Below are 19,787 nucleotides of genomic sequence, written 5' to 3'. Positions count from 1 at the left end.
CTTTTGTTCAACTTCGCTGTGCACATTGCTTATGTTCGTTGTGCAAGAAACTTCCCGGCAACAGTATCATGAATTTGACTTGCTAAAACAAAATTCATATTGTAAATACGACAGATTAAGAAAATGGAGTATTGCTGAGAGTTTGAATTCACAGATAGCCTTTAAAATTTCATCTAAAACATGCCATCCCCCCTATACCCCCCTATAAGCTCTCCCCTTGAAGGAACAATTTTCAATAAGCCCCCACCCTCGAATAAGCCTCCACCCAAATATACAAATTTTTTGCATGTTAATAAACCCCCATAGGGGCTTAATCGAGATAAAAAGTAAGATACAAAATTTTACTCCATGATTGATAACACATTTAGCGGCGAATGAAAAACTTAATAAACGAGACCTTGAAGACGAGTTTGGACTAAAATAAAACTTTGTGCTTTGATTTATACTTTGGTTGATATCTAAGAAAGAATTATTGAGTAAAATTGCAAATGAGACGATTTTTTTAAGGCCCTTCTCGAATATACCCGCATCTAAGAAGTCAATTTAACAATTAATAAGCCATTTGAGGGGCTTAATCAACGATCTGCGGTACAGAATTTAAAGGAACACAAACAGAAGGGAGCAAGGTAAACTGACTTTGCTACGCTCGCTCCTTCGCACACCCCTCTTATAACGCCAATTTTCTACTTGTTAAATCATTTGCTTTTAAAGCGCAGCTGAGATGCAGCACGAAACTTTTATATTTGTTTAAATTAAAGACAGTTAAGAAAAACCAAGACAATATTTACTGGAATCGCACTCAGAACAAGAACCATTTGCTTTCGATTTTAAGGAAAATGAATGAATGAAATGAATGAATAACCAATTCAGTGTAGATTCAGCGTAGAAAATTGAACGAGAACGAATCAGGGAAAACTTGAAGACGGTATAGACGAAAACAACATGAACAGAACTGTAGAAAATTATCATGAAAATATCAAAGTTAATGTGAGTGTTATTGTGCCATTCTATTTAATTGTCCTGGCTGTCTGCTTGGTTGGTAATGGCCTTGTCTGCGTCACCGTACTGAAGAATCAAGAAATGAGAAGGAAAAGATGGTACTTATTCTTGGTGAATTTATCCATTACTGACATAGCGTTAACGTTGACAACCCCGATGCACTTGATTATGTCAGCTGGGATTGATATTGGTATGTTACTTGTGTCTCATATAGTAAAACATTCTTTATAGTATTGTATAACATAAAGTAAATTAGTCTTTTTGTGGTCGAAACGAAAACAAAACTGGAACATTTTCAGAATGTTTTTACTCTAAAACAAATATTTGCTCCGTGCCATTGCCAATTTTTGAGTTTTTCTACACAGTCCTGAATATATTATTTGCTATTAACCAGTTTTAAATGGAAATAAATCTCAAAGTCTAAGTTAACTATTAAAAGCTTTCTCGATCAAAATCTAGTGCCTATAACGGAAGGCTTTTTTGACAAGAAATACTTTCAAATATATTGATCGAATACCCAATGTGTCGAAGAATAAATATTGCTATGAAAATATCATCGAAATTAGCTGCAATTAAACACATGAAAACGAAAGCTTAATTCATCGATCACTTAATTGATTAATTAATTAAGCACTAAAACAGTTAATTAAACAGGTAAGTTTTCTCTTAAAAGTCGAGAAATACGTAAGAAATAAAAATGCAGTGAATTTTGTTGTAAGCACGACGCAATTTGACTCCAGCAGATGTTCTTTCGTGGATTTAGATATACAGTACATTTTGAAATATATAGTAAAAACTATTTAAAGAAATTGGCTAAGATTAATATTATGCAGTATACATTACATCTCCGGACATTTGCTTACCTTTTACCCCTTTCAAAAGAAAAATCCCATTATGATGTTTTGGTACTTATCTTGTGAATTCTTCATTTGATCTAGGTTTCAGTTTCGTCCAAACTTTTTGAAGTATTGAGGAGACACGAGATTTCCTTCTAATTGCTAACACCATCACGGGTCTCCATAAATCCAACAGAACTGAACTTTTCAAGAGGCCTAATTTACTTCAGGTGAATTTTGCCACGCCTTCTCTCTCTTTCTGTAAAACCTACAATAAAAGCAATACTTCCATACTTTAAAAACATTCCAGTCCTGTTCAGAATCTAAAATTAAACAAAACATTCACATTGAAATGCATAAATAACCAATACAATCATACTTAAAACAATTTAAGTTTTATTTAAAAATAAATAGAATGTATAAATTTTATGGTTAGTTGAGTTTCTTAACTATGATTATTCATAATAGGTAAACTAATAAAGAAAACAGCCCCCCCCCCTGGATAGTCATGTTAAATTAAAGGAAGTTTTGAAAGAGAAAAATATAATAAACAATTAGAGTTAGAATAAAAAAAGAACATTACATTTTTGGAAATTTGATAGAAAATTTAATTTTTGCTTTAAAAATGAATCTTTAATTAAAAAGAAACTTTATAGCCTCTATTACTGATTTCAACCGGGATTTCTAAAGTAAAGCTCTAAAGTTTCTGCCTATACTGAAGGATATTTTTAGTTAGTGGAGTCAGTTTTTCATTTTTTAATATCCCCTTCCCTCAAAAATCTACCTGTCGTGGTCACTCACAAAAGGATGAAAATTATCCTTCGTTGCAGCTGGCAGTATAATTGATCAAACACCAGTAATTGCCTCTTACAGTAATCAATCGAATTTGCATGCAGGTGAAGAAATACATTATCACTTATTAACAGACGCAAGCATGATTTCATAACAAACAGTTCACGCTCATAACAACACAGTTTGTAGGCTCTTTGTAAACCTTTAATGTGGTTCAAGTGGTCATTTTTTCTACACTCGTATATCCTGCAATTACAGACTCAAAGCTCATTCCACAAGAAAACATTCTTCCCTTCAACTTTACCTTCAAAGTTCACTAGATGCATATTAGCATGTGGAGAATTAGCATATAAACACATATAGTAATAAACACAAACAATTTCTGCAGCACGAAATTGGGTTCAAACTTTCACCACGTAAAAATTAGGATCGCCTACAGTCGACTCATAAGCAAGCAAATACCCAGTCTGCCAGCATTCGAAAAACAGTCGGCAAAATCTATCTAGAGCCCCTTAGCCTAAAAATCAGACTGCCTGAAAAAACAAACTTATTCATGGTGCACAACAACAATGAAATCTCGGGCCTATTCTAAAATATGACGTGAAAAATGGCTACACAGCTGCAACAACTGTACATAACTTTCACTGTCAAGTTGTTTTGCATTTTAAGGAGTCACGATTAACAATAAAGGGTTATATGAAAACTGTCACAGCTTCTAACTTTTTTTTATTTCTAGGTGACGTTGGGTGCAAGTTTAGCTTCCACGTGACAAATACAACAATTATGATGTCAACCTTGACTCTCGCCTACATCAGCATTAATCGGTATATATGCATTTGCCACCCACAAATAGGGTATATAAAGAATCTACATCCAGTATGGGTTATTGTGCCTATGTGGATATCTGTAGGCATCGTCCTGTTGCCTATGTCTATGTATTGCCAAAGAGGAAAGACCGGTGCTGGTAGTTGCGAATGCCGCACAGGGTACCCGTCCCTTGATCAGCGTAAAGTCTACCAGTTCGCACTGGTTGTCGTGGGGTTTTACATTCCATTTTTAATTATGGTATTCTGCTACACAATGGTAACCCTTCGACTGTTGGGAAAAACTGGTGACAGGGGTGCAGTCGAGATTGACCAATCTGGCAAAAAGAAGCGCAGCATAAAGATGATGATTCTGGCAACTACACTGTTCTTTATTTCATGGTTTCCCTTCTCCACCTTACATTTACTTAAAGAAATGGAAGCTGGCAATCCAAAATTAATTGGGTGAGTGATATGCATTCGCGTCATAAGGCAAGATAATTGACAGTGTGTATAACTTCAAAACAATTTTGGAGAGACAGGATGGCATACAAAACATTAGAAAATGAGAATAGCCAAACAGAATAGATACTACTAGCAAATTCATATCTTTTAATTATATACTACAAGACATTCTTAGACAGGTAAACTTTCATTTCACTGTGATGTGGATTATTGGTATGGCCCGATCGTCGTTCCACCTAGCAGTTTTAGAATCTATCTAGATAAGCACGAAAAAACCGCTACTGTGTAGACAAAAGGAGTTCGTTTTCACCTTAGGACTCCATTGGTAACATTCTCAATAGGCAAGCGGCACTGATTGGTCAACCTTTACAGTCATGTGCTCGTGTTTCTGATTGGCCTATTTCGATCCACAACTGGGTATATATATTTCTTAGCGTAGAGTTTTCGATCTATGTTCTGACGTTTTAAACTCTGAAGAGTGTCAGACGAAAAGCTTTAGTTTACTAAATGTTTGCTTTTTTCAAAGCCATTTAAAGTAATATACCAAAATTTTTTATTTTCTTTGAAAGGAGGCTGCTTATGTAAAATTATTTGGACGTCGGGAAATAATACCTTATATATTAAAAACGAAAAGCTTTAGTGGCTCCTACCACTTACGAAACATGAAAATTGATTTCTATCTCCTTATCCTAAAACCTTTTCATATTTTCGCAGAAAGTTCTTGCTCTTCGTACAGCTGATAGCATTTACCAATTCAGCATGGAACCCGTTCACCTATTGTGTATTCAGCAAAGATTTCAGAAGAGGATTCAGGAAAATTTGCTTTTGGAGAAGAAGTGAAATGGCAGCAAATCATGAAGAAGAAAACAAAGTTAATATCAGAAATAACCGAGGTAAAGCAACAAACACGAAAGTAGAACATAAAGCAAGAAAAATAAAAGTTTGCCCGATTAAACATCTTGATAATTAAAAATGGCGGTAAAGTCCAAAACTCTTCCCTTGAAAAGGTTTTTTAGACAACCGATCCAAGAATGACAGAACTCGTGGCAAAGGTTACTAGTTTTTAAGATAGAAAACACTATGAAGTGCATATATATGTATATATATATATGGAACTATCATTTGAAAATAACAATATTTGGCTCAATTTGAAAGGAAGTAAACATTTCAAGAAAAAGAACGTTTGTCGAAAGGCTTCTAATGCCCAAATAAAAAACTACGTCCTTAAGATTAACCAATGAGTTTATTTTATTTTAGGGACAAAATTTTATTTTGACGCTTTTCCAACTAGTCGGTGTAGCACGGACCCAATCTTAAAATAAACACCTTACAAACAAAGATAACAACGAAATTGCAAAAATGATTAATTCTTTTGTGAAAGAAGATTGAATATTTATTCAGCTGACTGAAATTAATGAAAACTAGAATTACCAAATCTTATTTTCAAAATTAGTTAGCTATGTTCAGCATTTCAACTCACTGCATGAATGGAAATTTCAGCAGACCCGCGAGACACTGTTAACAAATACCCAGCACTGGAATTGCAAAAGCATTTTTTAAACTCACATTGCTCGTTAATAAAGGATGACAAAACTTTAAATTTTAAAGCAACATTTTATTCATGGATAATCGTTAATGGTTTTGGAATTTAAACTTGGAAATATGAAAAATTGACAATTTAAGTTTATGATATTCTAAATTCGCTAATATTAGTTGATGTTATGAATTAGAAATCTCAAACATTAAAGATGAAATTCTTGCATTAAAGGACTTTTGTGTTACCTGAAATCAAACTTTTAGGAAAGCTTCAGTAAAGAAAATTTTCCAAGCTTTTCATAAAATTATGTGTATACACGTACATAAAAATCCGAGACAAGCAGTGACAATGTCATTCGCGGCATAGAAGTTCAAAGTTTAGCTTCAAAGATCTTGGAGACATCAAGACTTAACATCCAACGAAAGAAAAGTAATGTTTAAGAGCTCTGTGTTTTCTTCATTAAAACAAACAGAGATAAGGTTAACATCTTCTCTTCGTATGCACTGAAATATACCGATCACAAATGCGAAGGCCCAATGAGTCAGTGAGCCTATGAATGCAACTAGTCATTCTTTGAAGTTTTACTGAGTTGAACTACCAAGCTCAGTGAACAGCCTTGCATTTGCAGCGAAGGAGGATGCTCGTAAGTGATATCGCTCAGTTGCGCGCCCGTTGCATGATACTTTTGCAATCTCGATATGAAGAAGAGGTCTATCCATAAAATTATAGTGACCAATCAATTATCTTGAGAGTTATACTATTAAATTTGGAATGTTTACTCGTCTCAGCAGCTGCAATTGCTTTCTCAACAAGCCTATTAGAAGTCGGGTATTTAAGAAATCAATTCATCTAGGACAACACAAGACATCATACTCAAGAATATGATCAATAGAATGGTTGGCTTGACAAGCAAAGTGCCATTCTGACAAAGAGAGTTTTTAGTTAGCAGGCCAGAGTATAAATTAAAGGTTGCAACTTCGGCTAGGAATCAAAGCATATTGCACAGGGTCTTGGTATCATGTCAGTGGCGAATACAAGCAATTCGTCTGAAGTTGACTATCTAGACAAAATCAAAGTTGATGCGATTGCTGTTCTGCCAGTGTATCTAATCGTATTAGCAACATGCTTACTCGGCAATATCTTGGTATGTATAACAATCATGAAGAATCAAGAAATGCGAAAGAAAAGATGGTACTATTTCTTGATCAATTTATCTATTTCTGACATGGGTTTCGCACTGTTTACACCTGTTCATCTGTTGCAGTCTGCTGGAGTCGATATGGGTAAGTGGCTTACACATCGATTTTCTAACAAACACTGTAAAATTTCTAGTAAAGTTACTAATAACATTAAACAATTATAACATACTAATAGGAGAGAAATGCCCCCGCAGCTCCAGTGATCTTTCATAAACAAAGGCTTGTCCTCATTTCATCTGGAAATTTTGTCTTAATACACACCAAAAGGTTATTTCTGAACTGATAACAAATATAATTACTATCATACATATATTATCATACATCTTTTCTATCATTTCTTATCGGTGGCTTTTTTTAAAATTCATACCCTGAATATACAATTCATTCGTTTTTCCAAACTTAGTTTCATGCACCCGTCAACCGACACTCCACACAGACACGTGATTAATCGCGTGCTCACATTCGGCAAATATAGAATCTGGTCAATTTACTTTCTTTACCTTCAGTACAGGCATAAGTCTTTCGAGGAAGTATTTTGAACAATTATCAAATGTACAGTCAGTGTTGACAGATCACGAAAAAGCACGATTGCTTGCAGTAGAATCTTCGACGTTGTTTATAAGCGTTTTACCTTAATGTAAAAAAAAACAAAAACACAAGGACCCCTTTAATAGATCAAATAAACTCCAGATCAGTTTTCCAAATTTATTTCCTTAGCGTGGGTTCACTTTCGATGAATTTTGCTCTGAACGTAAATGACATAGAGCATAGTTCCTAAATAATTAGGAGTAGACTGCGTTGTAGGCAACATCCAAATGTCATGTCCTAGACCACACCCTATAAACTTGCAATGTACCTTTCTGTTTGCCTATATGTAAAATAATTCAAAATCAAAGTCGATCAGAAGGTAACAGGAAAAGTCCAAAAGCAAGGAAAGCAATTGAATCTTATTATGTAAGCAATAATATAACGCTACTGATTGTGTTTGGATGTATGTTCCGGATTATAAGTTTCTTCCTTCAACCAGAAACATTAGAACTGACAAATCAAACTCCATTATGTCTCAAGGTGTGCTCTAAGAAAAAGTTTGCTTTGCCATCCATTCTTGAACACTCTAGGTACCAGTGACTCTGAGAGTAATAAGAAGTAAGAACTGGAGAGAGAAATTGCGAAGAAGAACAGAAATTGCGTAGAAGAACAAAAAGTATGGGATCTCCTCTTCCAGCTGTCACGCAACTGATATGGACGGTGTTCGATATATTTTGATAAGAAATCTTTCAACAGCTCTTTTCTGGGGTCTGCAACGTTTTCCTTACACGAGGAAAATGTTTTGTATTCAAACTTATACCTCTCGTAAGGCCTCTACAAAAATGATTTCACCTTTTAGCCATAGTTGACAGGTTTAGCTGGGAATAAAAAATTCAAATTCTTCAATAGCTTCATTGTGGCTCCTTTCAAGGACCAATGGAACTTGCTTGTTCTGATGCTTAATATATGTTCATGTTGATAAAATAAAGGGTTAGGCTAGTAATGTCAAGTAAGGAATTCGGCCAGCCTGATATAAACTTGCTCAGGGGGGCTAAGCCCCCGAAATCTGTTGATATTTCAAAGGGGGGTTAGACTTTCGAGTCCCTCTCAACACAACTCCTTGTAGTGTAAACGCATGATCATGTCTTGTTGCCGTCTGTTTTTAAATAAAGCGAAATTCCCAGCAATGAAGTTGAGAACAACCCTTTTTGGCCAACTGAATACATTTCAAACTAAAAAAAAACTACCCTAAATTTTTATTTTGCAGGCGATGCTGGTTGCAAACTTGGAATCCACATTATTGATGTGTTCATGTTGACGTCAACCCTAACACTTGCATACATCAGCGTTGATCGTTACATGTGCATCTGTTACCCCTCCCTTGGCTACACAAATCGCGTAAGCCCAGTTCGGGTTATTGCAGCTATTTGGCTATTTGGAACGATTTTCCTATGCCCATTTCTGATATACTGTAAAAAGAGCTCCACCACAGAGAACAGTTGTGACTGCTGCACAGCATGGCCATACCCTAGTCAATACAGAATCTACAATTTTTCAATCGTCTTTGTGGGCTTCTATATCCCATTTATAACAATGGTTTTCTGTTACTCAAAGATCATTGTCCGACTCTGGGGTAAAAAAGGGCAAAAGAGTTCCATCGGTGAAGACAAATCTGGCAAAAAGATTAAAAGTATTAAGATGATGATTTTGGCAACATCTTTGTTCTTCATTTCATGGTTTCCTTACACTGTTTTGTATCTTATAAAGGAAATGAAAGTTGGAAATCCAAGTATTATTGGGTACGTACAAATCTTCTTGATGTAAAACTCTAAAACTTTAGCTCCTTGTTTAAGGAGCAATGGACCAAGAACGGAAGGTTGTGCAACACCTGTTGACTTTTATGTGGCTCCTATCAGTTACGAAAGTTTTTTATTTCCTTATCTTTAAACCTTTTTCTTATTTTCGCAGAAAGTTCTTGCTCTTCGTACAGCTGATAGCATTTACCAATTCAGCATGGAACCCGTTCACCTATTGTGTATTCAGCAAAGATTTCAGAAAAGGATACAAGAGAATTTTCTTTTGGAGAAGAAATGATGTGGCGGCATATCATGAAGAAGAAAACAAAATTGAAAGTAGAAATAATCGAAGCAAATAACCTACACAAAAAGAAAATACGACAGAAGGAAGTTAGAAGAGACACTGTCAGCAAAAAACTCTGGAATTGCAAAAGCTTTTCGTAAACTTACATTGCTCGTTTAAGAAGGATAAGAAACTTTACACTCCAAAGCCACTATTTATTGAAGTGATAATTTTAATAGATTCAGCATTTAAACTTAGAGACATTAAAAATTGACAATTGAAGTTTATGATATCATTAAATTCGTTAATATGTGTTTAAGTTAGGAACAAGAAATCTCAAACATTTAAGGTGAAATTTCTGCATTATAACAATTTTTTGTGTCCTGAAGTCAAACTTTAAAGAACGTTTCAGTATCTATACCTTTCGATGTTTCTCATAAAAATAGATGTATACACGTGCAAAAGAATCCGAGACCAGCAGTGAAAATGTCACTCGCGGCATACAAGTTCAAACTTTAGCTCCATAAGATTTTGAAGACAACAAACTTAACACCCAACGAGAGAAAAATTTATGTTTAAGATAAGAGAAATACTCTTTGTTTCCTTCATTTAAGCAAACAAGAGTTAAGGTTAATATCTTCAACTTCAGAAGCATTGGAATGTATCGATTACAGCTGTTCTGGTTCTCAGCAAAAGCGTAAGGAAAAACCAATAGAATTATGTTGAATTACAGTTCTTAGAATAGATTAAGCCTAAAAAACATGAAGTCACCAAGAAACTATTAGAATTCATACATTGTATTATTTATTGAAGAAATTATCATTCTTTGTGCAGTTGATAACTTTCCAAAATTGGAACCCGTTCATTGTATTTTCAGCAAAGATGTTTGAAAAGATTGCTTTTTTAAATAATGAAGGGATGAATCAGAAATATTGATGAAAGGATTGAAGGATCAACAAGAAATAAGCAACAGAGGGCAACAAATCAAAACGAAAACAACGTATCAAGATGGGTGACTAAAAGTGCAACCAATTAGAGCAACTTTATAGCTGGTGGTAATAAAAAATAGATGAATTTAGAACCTGAAAAGAAATTGCACTCATAAGAAGCTCTACGAACTCGTAAGATGCTCGATTGTTAGAGAATATTCTAACCCCTCTGCCTTAACAATCAACAACAGCTTTATTGTCCCTATTTTTCTCGAGCTTAAAACAGAGAAGAGTAAAAACAATACAGCGACCATACCCGAAAAAAAAATTTGTCCATTAGATACGTTAGTATGTCACACGATTGTTGCTTAATGTATCTTTTTTACACGGATAATGCAAATTACAGTTCTGCCGTTTTGTCCTATAGTGGTGTCTTATGTTGTATAGAAATTAAGTTGCAACTAAAATATTTACGCTAAATACGATCATTATACAACTAATTCATGGATACGTGAGTCATCAAGAAAAGCATAAATTCAGTTGGAAATTTGTAAGCATTTAGGCTATAGTTCTTAAAACATTACATTTTCTAAATTTCGGATTGCCTATTACCTTCCCATCAAATACGATGCTGGGATCATGTCAATCTTACAGCAAACTGGTACGTGGTGCAAAACTATGGTGGCTAGAGACAGCAAAAATAGAATTTGCCACATTACCTCAAGGTGTTGATCAAGGAAAGTGTCTAGCTTTACACGCAGTTCAACAAAGAAATAAGTCAAAATAATTTAACATAAATTACCATAATAACTACAGCACGAGGCCTAATAGCTCAGAAGAAAATAAGGGCCTTTAACTAATAGATTTCAGAACATTAAAAAAAGCTCAATTAAAAACATTCTTTGGCTGTAAAAGCTGTGACTAGAATCAAATAAAAACCAAGTAAATTATAGATTCAATTTTATGAATCGACTTCCTTTGCAGACGAAATAGGAAGGCTTTGAGGCAAGATTGCAGTTAAGTTTCACTTTTTGCGCGTCTTTAGCGAAAGCAAAACGAACCAGCAAACCTAAGAATGCGACCAGTTTACCAAGCTCAGCGAACGGCCTTGCATTTGCAGCGAAGGAGGATGCTCGTAAGTGATATCGCTCAGTTGCGCGCCCGTTGCATGTTATTTCTTGTAATCTCGAAGTGAAGAAGAGGTCTATTTAGTTAATCATCGTGACCAATCAATAATCTAGAGAGTTATACAACTAATGTTATACAACTGTTGACACGATCATGTTTACGGAATTGTCTGGTTTCCATACTGCTCGACCTGATAGTCATGAATAAGCATGATTAATAGTCATAAATTAGTATGATTAATTATTTTAAGTAAAGGGTTAGGGTTAGGTTTAGGTTTAGGTTTAGAGTTAGGTTTAGGGTTAGGGTAAACTAATTACGTCATCAGGTCGAGCAGTATGGAAACTAGACAACTCCCGTGTTTACATGTGTCAGCAGCTGTGATTGTTTTTTAAATGAATCCAACAACCGTCTGATATATAAGACATCGATCTGTTTTGAGATCATTAATGGCAAGCTAGTAGGCTCGATAAGCAAAGCGCCATTCCGACAAAGAGAAACGTTAGTTAGCAGGCCAGAGTATAAATAAGAGATTGCAACTTCGGCTAGGAATCAAAGCATATTGCACAGGATCTTGGTATCATGTCAGTGGCGAATACAAGCAATTCGTCTGAAGTTGACTATCGAGACAAAATCAAGGTTGATGTGTTTGCTGTCCTGCCAGCGTATCTGATCGTATTAGCAGCATGCTTACTCGGCAATATCTTGGTATGTATAACAATCATGAAGAATCAAGAAATGCGAAAGAAAAGGTGGTACTATTTCTTGATCAATTTATCTATTTCTGACATGGGTCTTGCACTGTTTACACCTGTTTATCTGTTGCAGTCTGCTGGAGTCGATATGGGTAAGTGTGATTCGATTTTCTTACAAATTGTAAACACTGTATAACTTCTAGTAAAGTTACTAGAACTGAAACATTACAACATTATCCTTGGGCAAGAACGGCAGGAGAATTACTAACTTGGGGTTTCAGAAAAGTAAAAAACATTTCACTCAATCTAATCGTTCTTCAATTGAAAAGCAATTTCCGAAAATGGTTAAAACACAATTTCAAAACAAAAAAACAGTGTTCAACATCACCGTGTAGCAACCCTGGTGAAGACTGGCACTAGTGAGAAATTTCCTGGCTGGCGAGCCCCCTTTTGAAAAATCGAATAACCAAAGCATTTTCCTACTTCCCTGCAAGCTGAAATTTTTGTCCCCAGCAAATCTGAAGTTCCCTAAAACAAATTTAACCCCGAGTGCTGCCAACATGACTGGAAATTTCACCCATCCCTTTTCAATTCAAGACAAATGCGGTCCTCTGTCATATTTATTTGTATCTCTTGTGAAAAAATCTTGCCGGGTATGTTATACAGAGCAGGGGTGCCATCCTTAAAAATCCAGGAGGCGGCGCTGTGCTGTAGGCTATTACTGAAAGCCACACTCAAAGCTACACCTATTGCCATACCTAATTACCTTGCATTAGTGCAAAAGTGTATTGGAAATCATTCAAACTATTAATTCGCTGAGCCCCCCCACCCCCCCCTCTCCACCCTACAATCTCTCTAAATTCTTACAAGGGGCTTAGCGCCTCTGCTACAGAGGCAGTATACATGTGCATATTTTCTTGATACACACAAAAAAGTTCTTTACCAACTGAAAAATTCAACAACTATATAAAGAAATTGTTCTCATTCTAACTGGTCATATCTTATACCAATGATCATACATGTCTACTTATCCATCTTGACCTGACCATGTGGCTACTCATTAGACTGGACGCTCCCTTCAATTGTGCATGCAATGCATTCATTTGTACACATTCTGTTTCATGGACCTATCTCTCCCCACTCCACTTAGTCAAGTGTTCAATCACGTGCTAACAAACGTCACGTGTCCACATAGCCATATACAGTATAGCCGTATATCAATCCAGGAAGTATTTTGAGCAATTAAATGTACAGTCAGTGATTGAACAATTGATTGATCACGAAAAAGCACGATTGCTTGCAGTAGAATCTTCAAAGTTGTTTGTAGGCGTTTTACCTTAATGTAAAAAAACACAAACACAAAGAGCCTTTTAAATAGATTAAATAAACTCTAGATTAGATTTCCAAATTTATTTCCTCAGCGTGGGTTCATTTTCGATGGTTTTTGCTCAGAAGGTAAATAATTTCCAGCAGCATATTTCCTTAACTTCCTTCTGTTTTTAAATAACCAGAAACCTAAAACAAACTTAATTAATGGAGCAACATATGCCCCAATTTTAAGGCTTGATTAGTTTACTTTTTAAAGTAATTTACATCGAAAATCCTTATTTACTGAATTTTTCCTTTGCAAACGCTTGCATCTGCACACGTTTTTAGGTATAAGAAACAAAGAAGCAATGAACAGATGGTCAGGGTGTGTTCTTGTAAGAGTGCTGTGAAAATTTGTAACGACGCTTGCTCAATAGTTTCCAAAATACAAGAGAGAGGGAGCAGGCAGTGCAAATTTGACTGTCATTAGCATACCCAACAATAGCATTTTATAAATTGGAAAAACTTTTCTTAAGCCCCATACAAGATCACTTCTGTAAAAATAAAATAATGAACTTATATCTCAAAAAGGAATATCCTCTCTCTTCCTAGCTACAACTCCTTTGGCTACAATCCTTTTTCTAGAAATTCTGGACCCTTCCCTGACTCAGATTAAAACAAAATCCCTCTTCAAACGAACAAGTGTTATACCAGGTACTACCACAAAAATATCTTTTTACAGGTGACGCTGGGTGCAAACTTGGCATTCACATTATAGACACGTTCTTGTTGACGTCGGTTCTAACACTTGGCTACATCAGCATTGATCGTTACATTTGCATATGCCATCCCCAGGTTACCAGACTGAGGCGCGTACACCCCGTTTGGATAAACATCGGCTTATGGGTCTCAGCCATCATCTTCCTCTCACCGTTCTCCATATACTGCTATAGAGGCAAAGTGGCTAGCAATAGCTGTGACTGTAGATCTGCCTGGCCTGCTGCAGTGTATTACAGGGTCTACAAATTTGTGCTCGCATCTGTTTGGTTTCACATCCCCTTCCTGACCATGATTTTCTGTTATTCAAAGATAATCTTGCAGCTTTGGGGCAAGAAAGGGGAGAGGAGCTCGATTGCGTATGATCAGTCGGGCAAAAAGAAGCGCAGCATAAAAATGATGATCCTGGCAACATCGCTGTTCTTCACTTCATGGTTTCCCTACACTGTGTTGTATCTAATAAAGGAAATGAATGTTGGCGATCCGAGGATAGTCGGGTACGTTTGATGCTCAGTAGATAAAGTCATAGTGTTTTAAAATAATTTAGAAACCTAACGGGATACAGAATTTTTAAAACCTCAAAAGAATGTGTCCTCAACCAATCTTAGCATAAATATTGGCAGAAATTCTTGTCGACGGTAATATTAATAGAATGTTCTTTAATGAAAATCCATAAAAGAGTGCGATGCAAAGGTGAGGTGTCATTATACAAACAAGTTCCGGTTTGTCATCTACTTTCCCCTTTTTAGGGCCTGATAACATTTTTAGGGCCTGATGAGCAGGCAGGTGAAAATGTATTATATTCGTTGAGATCTCGGTATTAACAGTACAGTATAACGATTCGAGATCACTTTTGCATGCAGACAGGGTGAGCCAATATAGCTGAGATCCCTCTTATAGAACAACAAACTTTTTGGTGCCAAATTTCAGCATATCCACAGGCATCTGCCTGCTTATCAACTCTTTTTTATTCAAACTGGATAACTTGATATTTAGTTATCAACATTAGTGTAATGATATAAAATTTATCAGTCGTAAACATTATCCTAACAGCTCTAAAAATACGAGAAAAAGTTCTTCCAACAAATTTAACGTCTTGGAATGGCGCTACTCCGTTTTCTTCCCCAAGGTCTATTTAAGAGTTTTATATTTGAAACTTGAATTTTTCGATAGGAAATGCTGGCTGTTCATTCAGTTGATTGCCTTTGCAAACTCTGCCTGGAACCCATTCACATACTGCGTTTTCAGCATAGAATTCAGGGAAGGTTTCAAGAGAGTATTCTTCTGGAGAAAAGAGAGAAAATACAGAGCACAAGAGGTGCATAGCGATGCACTTGGGTCGAAAGATGCTTTGGAGAAAAAGAGAGCGACTAGAAGTGACCATTTAAGTGACAAAACTGGTACTAGCCAAAGAGATGTGTCCACATGAAATCTGTTTATAAAGAAGAAGGTTCCTTGCTGTCACCCAATGCTGCCAGAATTCAGAAGATCGGGTGTTGTGGAGTTGTGCCAAGATGGAATGACTGGGACAAAAAATGGGTAAACTGAAATAATAACTAGAACAAAAACAGTGCTATGTCATAAATTAAAAAGGAATAAAATATAAAAAAGATGAGCTGCAGAAATTAGAAATCAAGATACAGTAGTTAAGTGTGCATGATCAAGATAATAAACAAATTTGATTAGAATGTAAAATATACAGGGGTTGCTTAAAATATGATTTAAATATTGGTGATTTGTTTATGGTTTTGATTTAATAATAAATAAGAAGGCAACAATCTGACAATTTTGAAAAAAAAAGAAAAGTAAATAAAAGCCAAAAAAAGAGATTCTATATGGCCCATACCCTGTTTGGAAAAGCAAATTACTTTTATAACAGAGAGAGAGGGACGATCAAGAGAAAAATGGACAGAAATATCAAACGAACTTATTCCCTCAAAGGGGTGTTTTTCAATCGATCCACAATGCCCTTTTAGAAAAAAATATCCTTCCGTAACCAATTTCTAAATATCGTCTTTGTGGTACATCAAAGATTTTAATGATACAAAAGTAACTAGCTAGAATGAGGATCTTTGCAAGCGTGTTTATTGAAAGAGATCGTTTTAAATCGCTCTAATTTTGTTGATAGATATGGGGGGGGGGGTGAGAAACGGTTTATTTAGACCACAGCATTAGTTAACTAAAACGCTTTTATAAACCTAAACGAGGTACTAGATTCCAAATTTGAAGTTACATTAAAAACTGTTTTCATAAAAGATAATATCTTTATTGTACAAGAATTCAAACCCTATAGCAATAAGGCCACCAAAGAACACCATATTTTTTCCATATCAATAATTACGGGCAATCATCGTCACCAGTTACAATTTGGCTTACTTTGCTGTGAGTTAAAAAAACACAGACTTGGTCTAACTTTCTTAGAAATTACTTTTTCCCACCAAACGCAACCATCTCAGAGATTTTAAACTGAGATTTTGAAACGGCTACACAATTATTTTGAAAGAAGAAGTAAGAAGATCGTAAGAAAGAATCCAGGTAGAAAAAAATATGGCCAAAGAATTCAACCAGAAAACATCACATCAACAGGGCAAAGAGCATCAAAATCATAAGATCTCCTACTGGTGCCAATATAAGCAAAGAAAGGTGATCATTTTCATTATTTGGTAAACAATTAACGATCATGTCAACAGAGATTGAAAGCTCGAATAAAAATGGTAAGGCCATACCACCTGTATTTGGATTTTACAAGATGAAGGGCGTCCTAGATAGCGACAAAAGGCAACCCAATCAAACATTTCTCCAGCTTCTTTAATATGGATTTAAATAACGATCAATGTAGGTAAATTGTACCAGGAAATTTTTTTTTAAAATAATTAACGACGTTTCGAGCATAGCCCGTTATCAAGTTCTTTAATATGGCACTGCAGACGTCTATAATACATCTAAAATTACTGTTGGCCGTTTTATTGCTCTTTGTATATTCGTAGTTTTTGTTTTCGTATAGACAGAGCTTTACATGCAATTCCCTGATGATGGTTCAAACTTGAAATTCAACTTAGAAGCGTCTTGTTCTACCTGTCAAACGCAAATTTATCCTACAACTCTCAAATTTTGAAATAAAGACACGTAAATCGTTCTGTATTATACTACGTTTCTGGAATCTAAGCTAAAATAATTGGAACAAATATTTCATTTTTAATGCCTCCAGGTTTCTCCGCATAAAAACATTAATGAAACTTCAAAGATTTTTGGGGAAGATCGAGTTTAAAATATAGAAGATTCAAGTGAGATTATGGTCAGAGCGTGTGAAACCTCTTTGCCCTGATTCGTTAACAGAACATTGGGTAATCGTCTAAAGCTCGAGGTGCATCTGTTTTAATCCCCTATTCACATCCAATCCGTCCGAAAGGTGCTCCAGTTTGGAGAATGAATAAATGAATACAATCCCATTCGTAAGGATTGAAAGATTATGGTATCAATACCTAGCTAAAATCAAGACTAACATTAACTTGAAATGTAAAATAACAAGACTTTTTCTTAATATGCATCAAATTTTCTAAGCAACAAAAACTGTTTAAACTTGATTTTTCACAAAACATTCTTAAAAACTGTGGAGCGTTTTAAATAAAAAGATTTGGCAAGGAAAAAATAAACTTAAAGTTGCCTTATATTATTAACCTTCGTTATTCAATATCACCAGGTGTCAAACCTTAGAATTAAAATAATATTTTATAAAAATTTTGTAAGATGAATACAAAGAAAACTGCCACTATCAAACGAATTTGCTTTAGCAGTTTCCGAATCACCTCTCCCGCTCTTGGAGGTATTTCACATAAGGTCAATCACGGAAGTTAGTCAATACATAAAGTTAACAGCATTCTTTTGTTCCGAAACTCACAAACATCTTGGTCTTCTGAAGAACAAGCAGCAATCAACAGACTTTTTGCGCTTGTCAAGGAGAGGTTAAGCGACCTATGCTGTACCACTACGAGATTGTCTGAAGAGAATTTCATGATTGCGTTTTGATTACCTTTGGAGCCACGTGGAACAGCATTTAACGAATATTGTGTTGTGTAACACTGGTGTTGCTTTCATTTATTCGTTAATTCAAACATTCTTTCTATTCATTTATCATCATTCATCAATTTATTTATTTATTCATTCATTTATTCATTTATTCATTTATCTATTCAGTTCATTTCATTTTTTTCTTTTCATTTAATCCATATTTAAAGTTGGTATTTTACAATAGTTATTATAAGCATAATAATTCAATCCAACTGTTTACAATTTACAGGTTAATTTATCGCCAGCCCAGTCTTTGATCCTTTTCATTCACTCATTCATTCATTCATTCATTCTTTCTTTCATGCATTCATTCATTCATTCATTCATTCATTCATTCATTAATTCATTCATTCATTCATTCATTCATTCATTCATTCATTCATCCATTCATTCATTCATTCATTCATTCATTCATTCATTCATTCATTCATTCATTCATTCATTCATTCATTCATTCGGAGAAATTCTCGGTTGGGTAAAGTTTTGGTTCACTTTTTATTGGAAAGCCCAAGGCAGACAATGCATCGTCCAGGACACTAGATTCATCTAAGAACCTTGAAAGGGTTTCACTATATTGCTACATTAGCAATGACCTAACACAAGTATAAAACAGAGATCAGGATAGGCCATTGGGAATGTAAACAGCTGAGTTTTCCGGAGAACGGCATTGATGTCGAAAAGAGATCAGTTCGTACCACTTGCTATCGCTAGCTATTGCGGTCCCACAAGTGTATAAAATTGTTATAAAGACCAATTTCAAGGCAAGTTGTGATCCAATACCGTACAAAAATAGAAAAATCTAAATACCTAAAATCTTCATTACGAATTCTCAATCTTTTGACTTCAGCATCATCAAAAGTTCAGCCACTGAGTTTGTTTCCTGCATTGCGCAAAGGTACTTCTTATAATCTGATGACTTCACTTTAACGCTGGCTGCACTCTGTCTTACCATCTCTGCTCGTTTTCGCTTCCGCCTGAAACTGGCGCGTATTTTATCAACACTATCCTTTGATGATGTCACTACAGAGTCTTGTTTATCAGCTAAATCTGCATTAGTATCCATCGGTTGATCATATTTTTCCAAATCTATAATAGCAGTGTTATTGTTGTCTGTACACTTAATAATGGCTTCCAAAATATCCAACTCTTTCAACAAACAATGGCTCAACCTCTTTAACAACTCTGTGTACTTCCGTTGGGGTAGGTCTATCTTGGTGCCTTTGGGAAGCAACGAAATGACAATAGCAAGAATCTGTGATGCTTCAAACGTCCTCCTGAAAAACAATTTATATAATTAGAAGCAATAGAAGAAATGGTAGAAAACCATATAACGGGGAGGGGGGGTCAATACAATCAGTTCGTGGAGTATATACACAAATTTGGATAAGATGAACCACGTTTCAGTCTTAATGGACAATGTAAAACGGCCTAATTTCGTATCGGGGAGACGAATTTTTTCAAATTGATTTGCATTGGAAGAATGTTCATGGAAATCGAAAAAAAATGACCTTTAAAAAGAAAATGAGATATGTTTTGGTCTTAAAGAGCAAAAGCTTTGTAAACATTAATTTTTGGACAGCCATGTAAACGAAGTCTCTGCCATACAACAGTCTATCTGATTTTTTAGCTCTTAACAAAAAGACGACA

At 35.3% G+C, this 19,787-nt stretch overlaps 4 protein-coding genes across 7 annotated transcripts in view; 3 read left to right on the top strand and 1 right to left on the bottom strand.

Annotated features, from left to right (window-relative positions):
• The window catches only part of LOC135680852 (uncharacterized), a 38,801-nt gene that overhangs the window by 9,239 nt on the left and 9,775 nt on the right, over window positions 1–19,787 (bottom strand). Inside the window, exons 11-13 of one of the 4 annotated variants that reach the window (XR_016144890.1) lie at window positions 18,948–19,414; window positions 1,863–2,103; window positions 1–82 (exon numbers count right to left, since the gene is read on the bottom strand). Coding sequence is in view for 3 of the 4 variants with exons in the window: in XM_089113835.1 (XP_088969961.1) it covers window positions 18,970–19,414 (445 nt within the window). In the remaining variant the exon portion in view is untranslated. Of the gene's footprint in view, window positions 83–1,146; window positions 2,104–9,704; window positions 11,353–18,216; window positions 19,415–19,787 lie in introns of those variants that run through there. The other 3 variants (XM_089113835.1, XM_089113836.1, XM_065195053.2) reach the window with 3 other exon arrangements.
• LOC135680965 (neuropeptide FF receptor 2) lies at window positions 943–5,192 on the top strand. The gene is made up of 3 exons (XM_065195219.2): window positions 943–1,189; window positions 3,364–3,895; window positions 4,610–5,192. Exons 1-3 carry the CDS (start codon window positions 943–945, stop codon window positions 4,863–4,865), a joined length of 1,035 nt encoding a protein of 344 aa, XP_065051291.2. The 3' UTR covers window positions 4,866–5,192.
• LOC135680846 (tachykinin-like peptides receptor 99D) lies at window positions 6,071–9,658 on the top strand. The gene is made up of 3 exons (XM_065195048.2): window positions 6,071–6,715; window positions 8,427–8,958; window positions 9,128–9,658. The coding sequence occupies exons 1-3, from the start codon at window positions 6,451–6,453 to the stop codon at window positions 9,312–9,314; spliced, it is 984 nt and encodes a 327-aa protein (XP_065051120.2). The 5' UTR covers window positions 6,071–6,450; the 3' UTR covers window positions 9,315–9,658.
• LOC135680845 (neuropeptide FF receptor 2) lies at window positions 11,347–18,082 on the top strand. The gene is made up of 3 exons (XM_065195047.2): window positions 11,347–12,139; window positions 14,038–14,569; window positions 15,246–18,082. The coding sequence occupies exons 1-3, from the start codon at window positions 11,875–11,877 to the stop codon at window positions 15,499–15,501; spliced, it is 1,053 nt and encodes a 350-aa protein (XP_065051119.2). The 5' UTR covers window positions 11,347–11,874; the 3' UTR covers window positions 15,502–18,082.

This window comes from Rhopilema esculentum, chromosome 18 (genome assembly GCF_057945365.1).
Source record: "Rhopilema esculentum isolate cy_ngs chromosome 18, ASM5794536v1, whole genome shotgun sequence".
In the NCBI taxonomy this organism is placed as follows: Eukaryota; Metazoa; Cnidaria; class Scyphozoa; order Rhizostomeae; family Rhizostomatidae; genus Rhopilema; species Rhopilema esculentum.
The sequence above is the reverse complement of the archived record's forward strand: the minus strand, read 5'-3'. Positions and strand labels throughout refer to the sequence as shown.

Coding starts and splice junctions, on each gene's coding strand:
- LOC135680965 (XM_065195219.2), top strand. CDS start 943: ATGAACAGAACTGTAGAAAATTATCATGAAAATATCAAAGTTAATGTG. Junction 1,190..3,363: donor GTCAGCTGGGATTGATATTG/GTATGTTACTTG, acceptor TTTTATTTCTAG/GTGACGTTGGGTGCAAGTTT. Junction 3,896..4,609: donor GGCAATCCAAAATTAATTGG/GTGAGTGATATG, acceptor ATATTTTCGCAG/AAAGTTCTTGCTCTTCGTAC.
- LOC135680846 (XM_065195048.2), top strand. CDS start 6,451: ATGTCAGTGGCGAATACAAGCAATTCGTCTGAAGTTGACTATCTAGAC. Junction 6,716..8,426: donor GTCTGCTGGAGTCGATATGG/GTAAGTGGCTTA, acceptor TTTATTTTGCAG/GCGATGCTGGTTGCAAACTT. Junction 8,959..9,127: donor GGAAATCCAAGTATTATTGG/GTACGTACAAAT, acceptor TTATTTTCGCAG/AAAGTTCTTGCTCTTCGTAC.
- LOC135680845 (XM_065195047.2), top strand. CDS start 11,875: ATGTCAGTGGCGAATACAAGCAATTCGTCTGAAGTTGACTATCGAGAC. Junction 12,140..14,037: donor GTCTGCTGGAGTCGATATGG/GTAAGTGTGATT, acceptor ATCTTTTTACAG/GTGACGCTGGGTGCAAACTT. Junction 14,570..15,245: donor GGCGATCCGAGGATAGTCGG/GTACGTTTGATG, acceptor ATTTTTCGATAG/GAAATGCTGGCTGTTCATTC.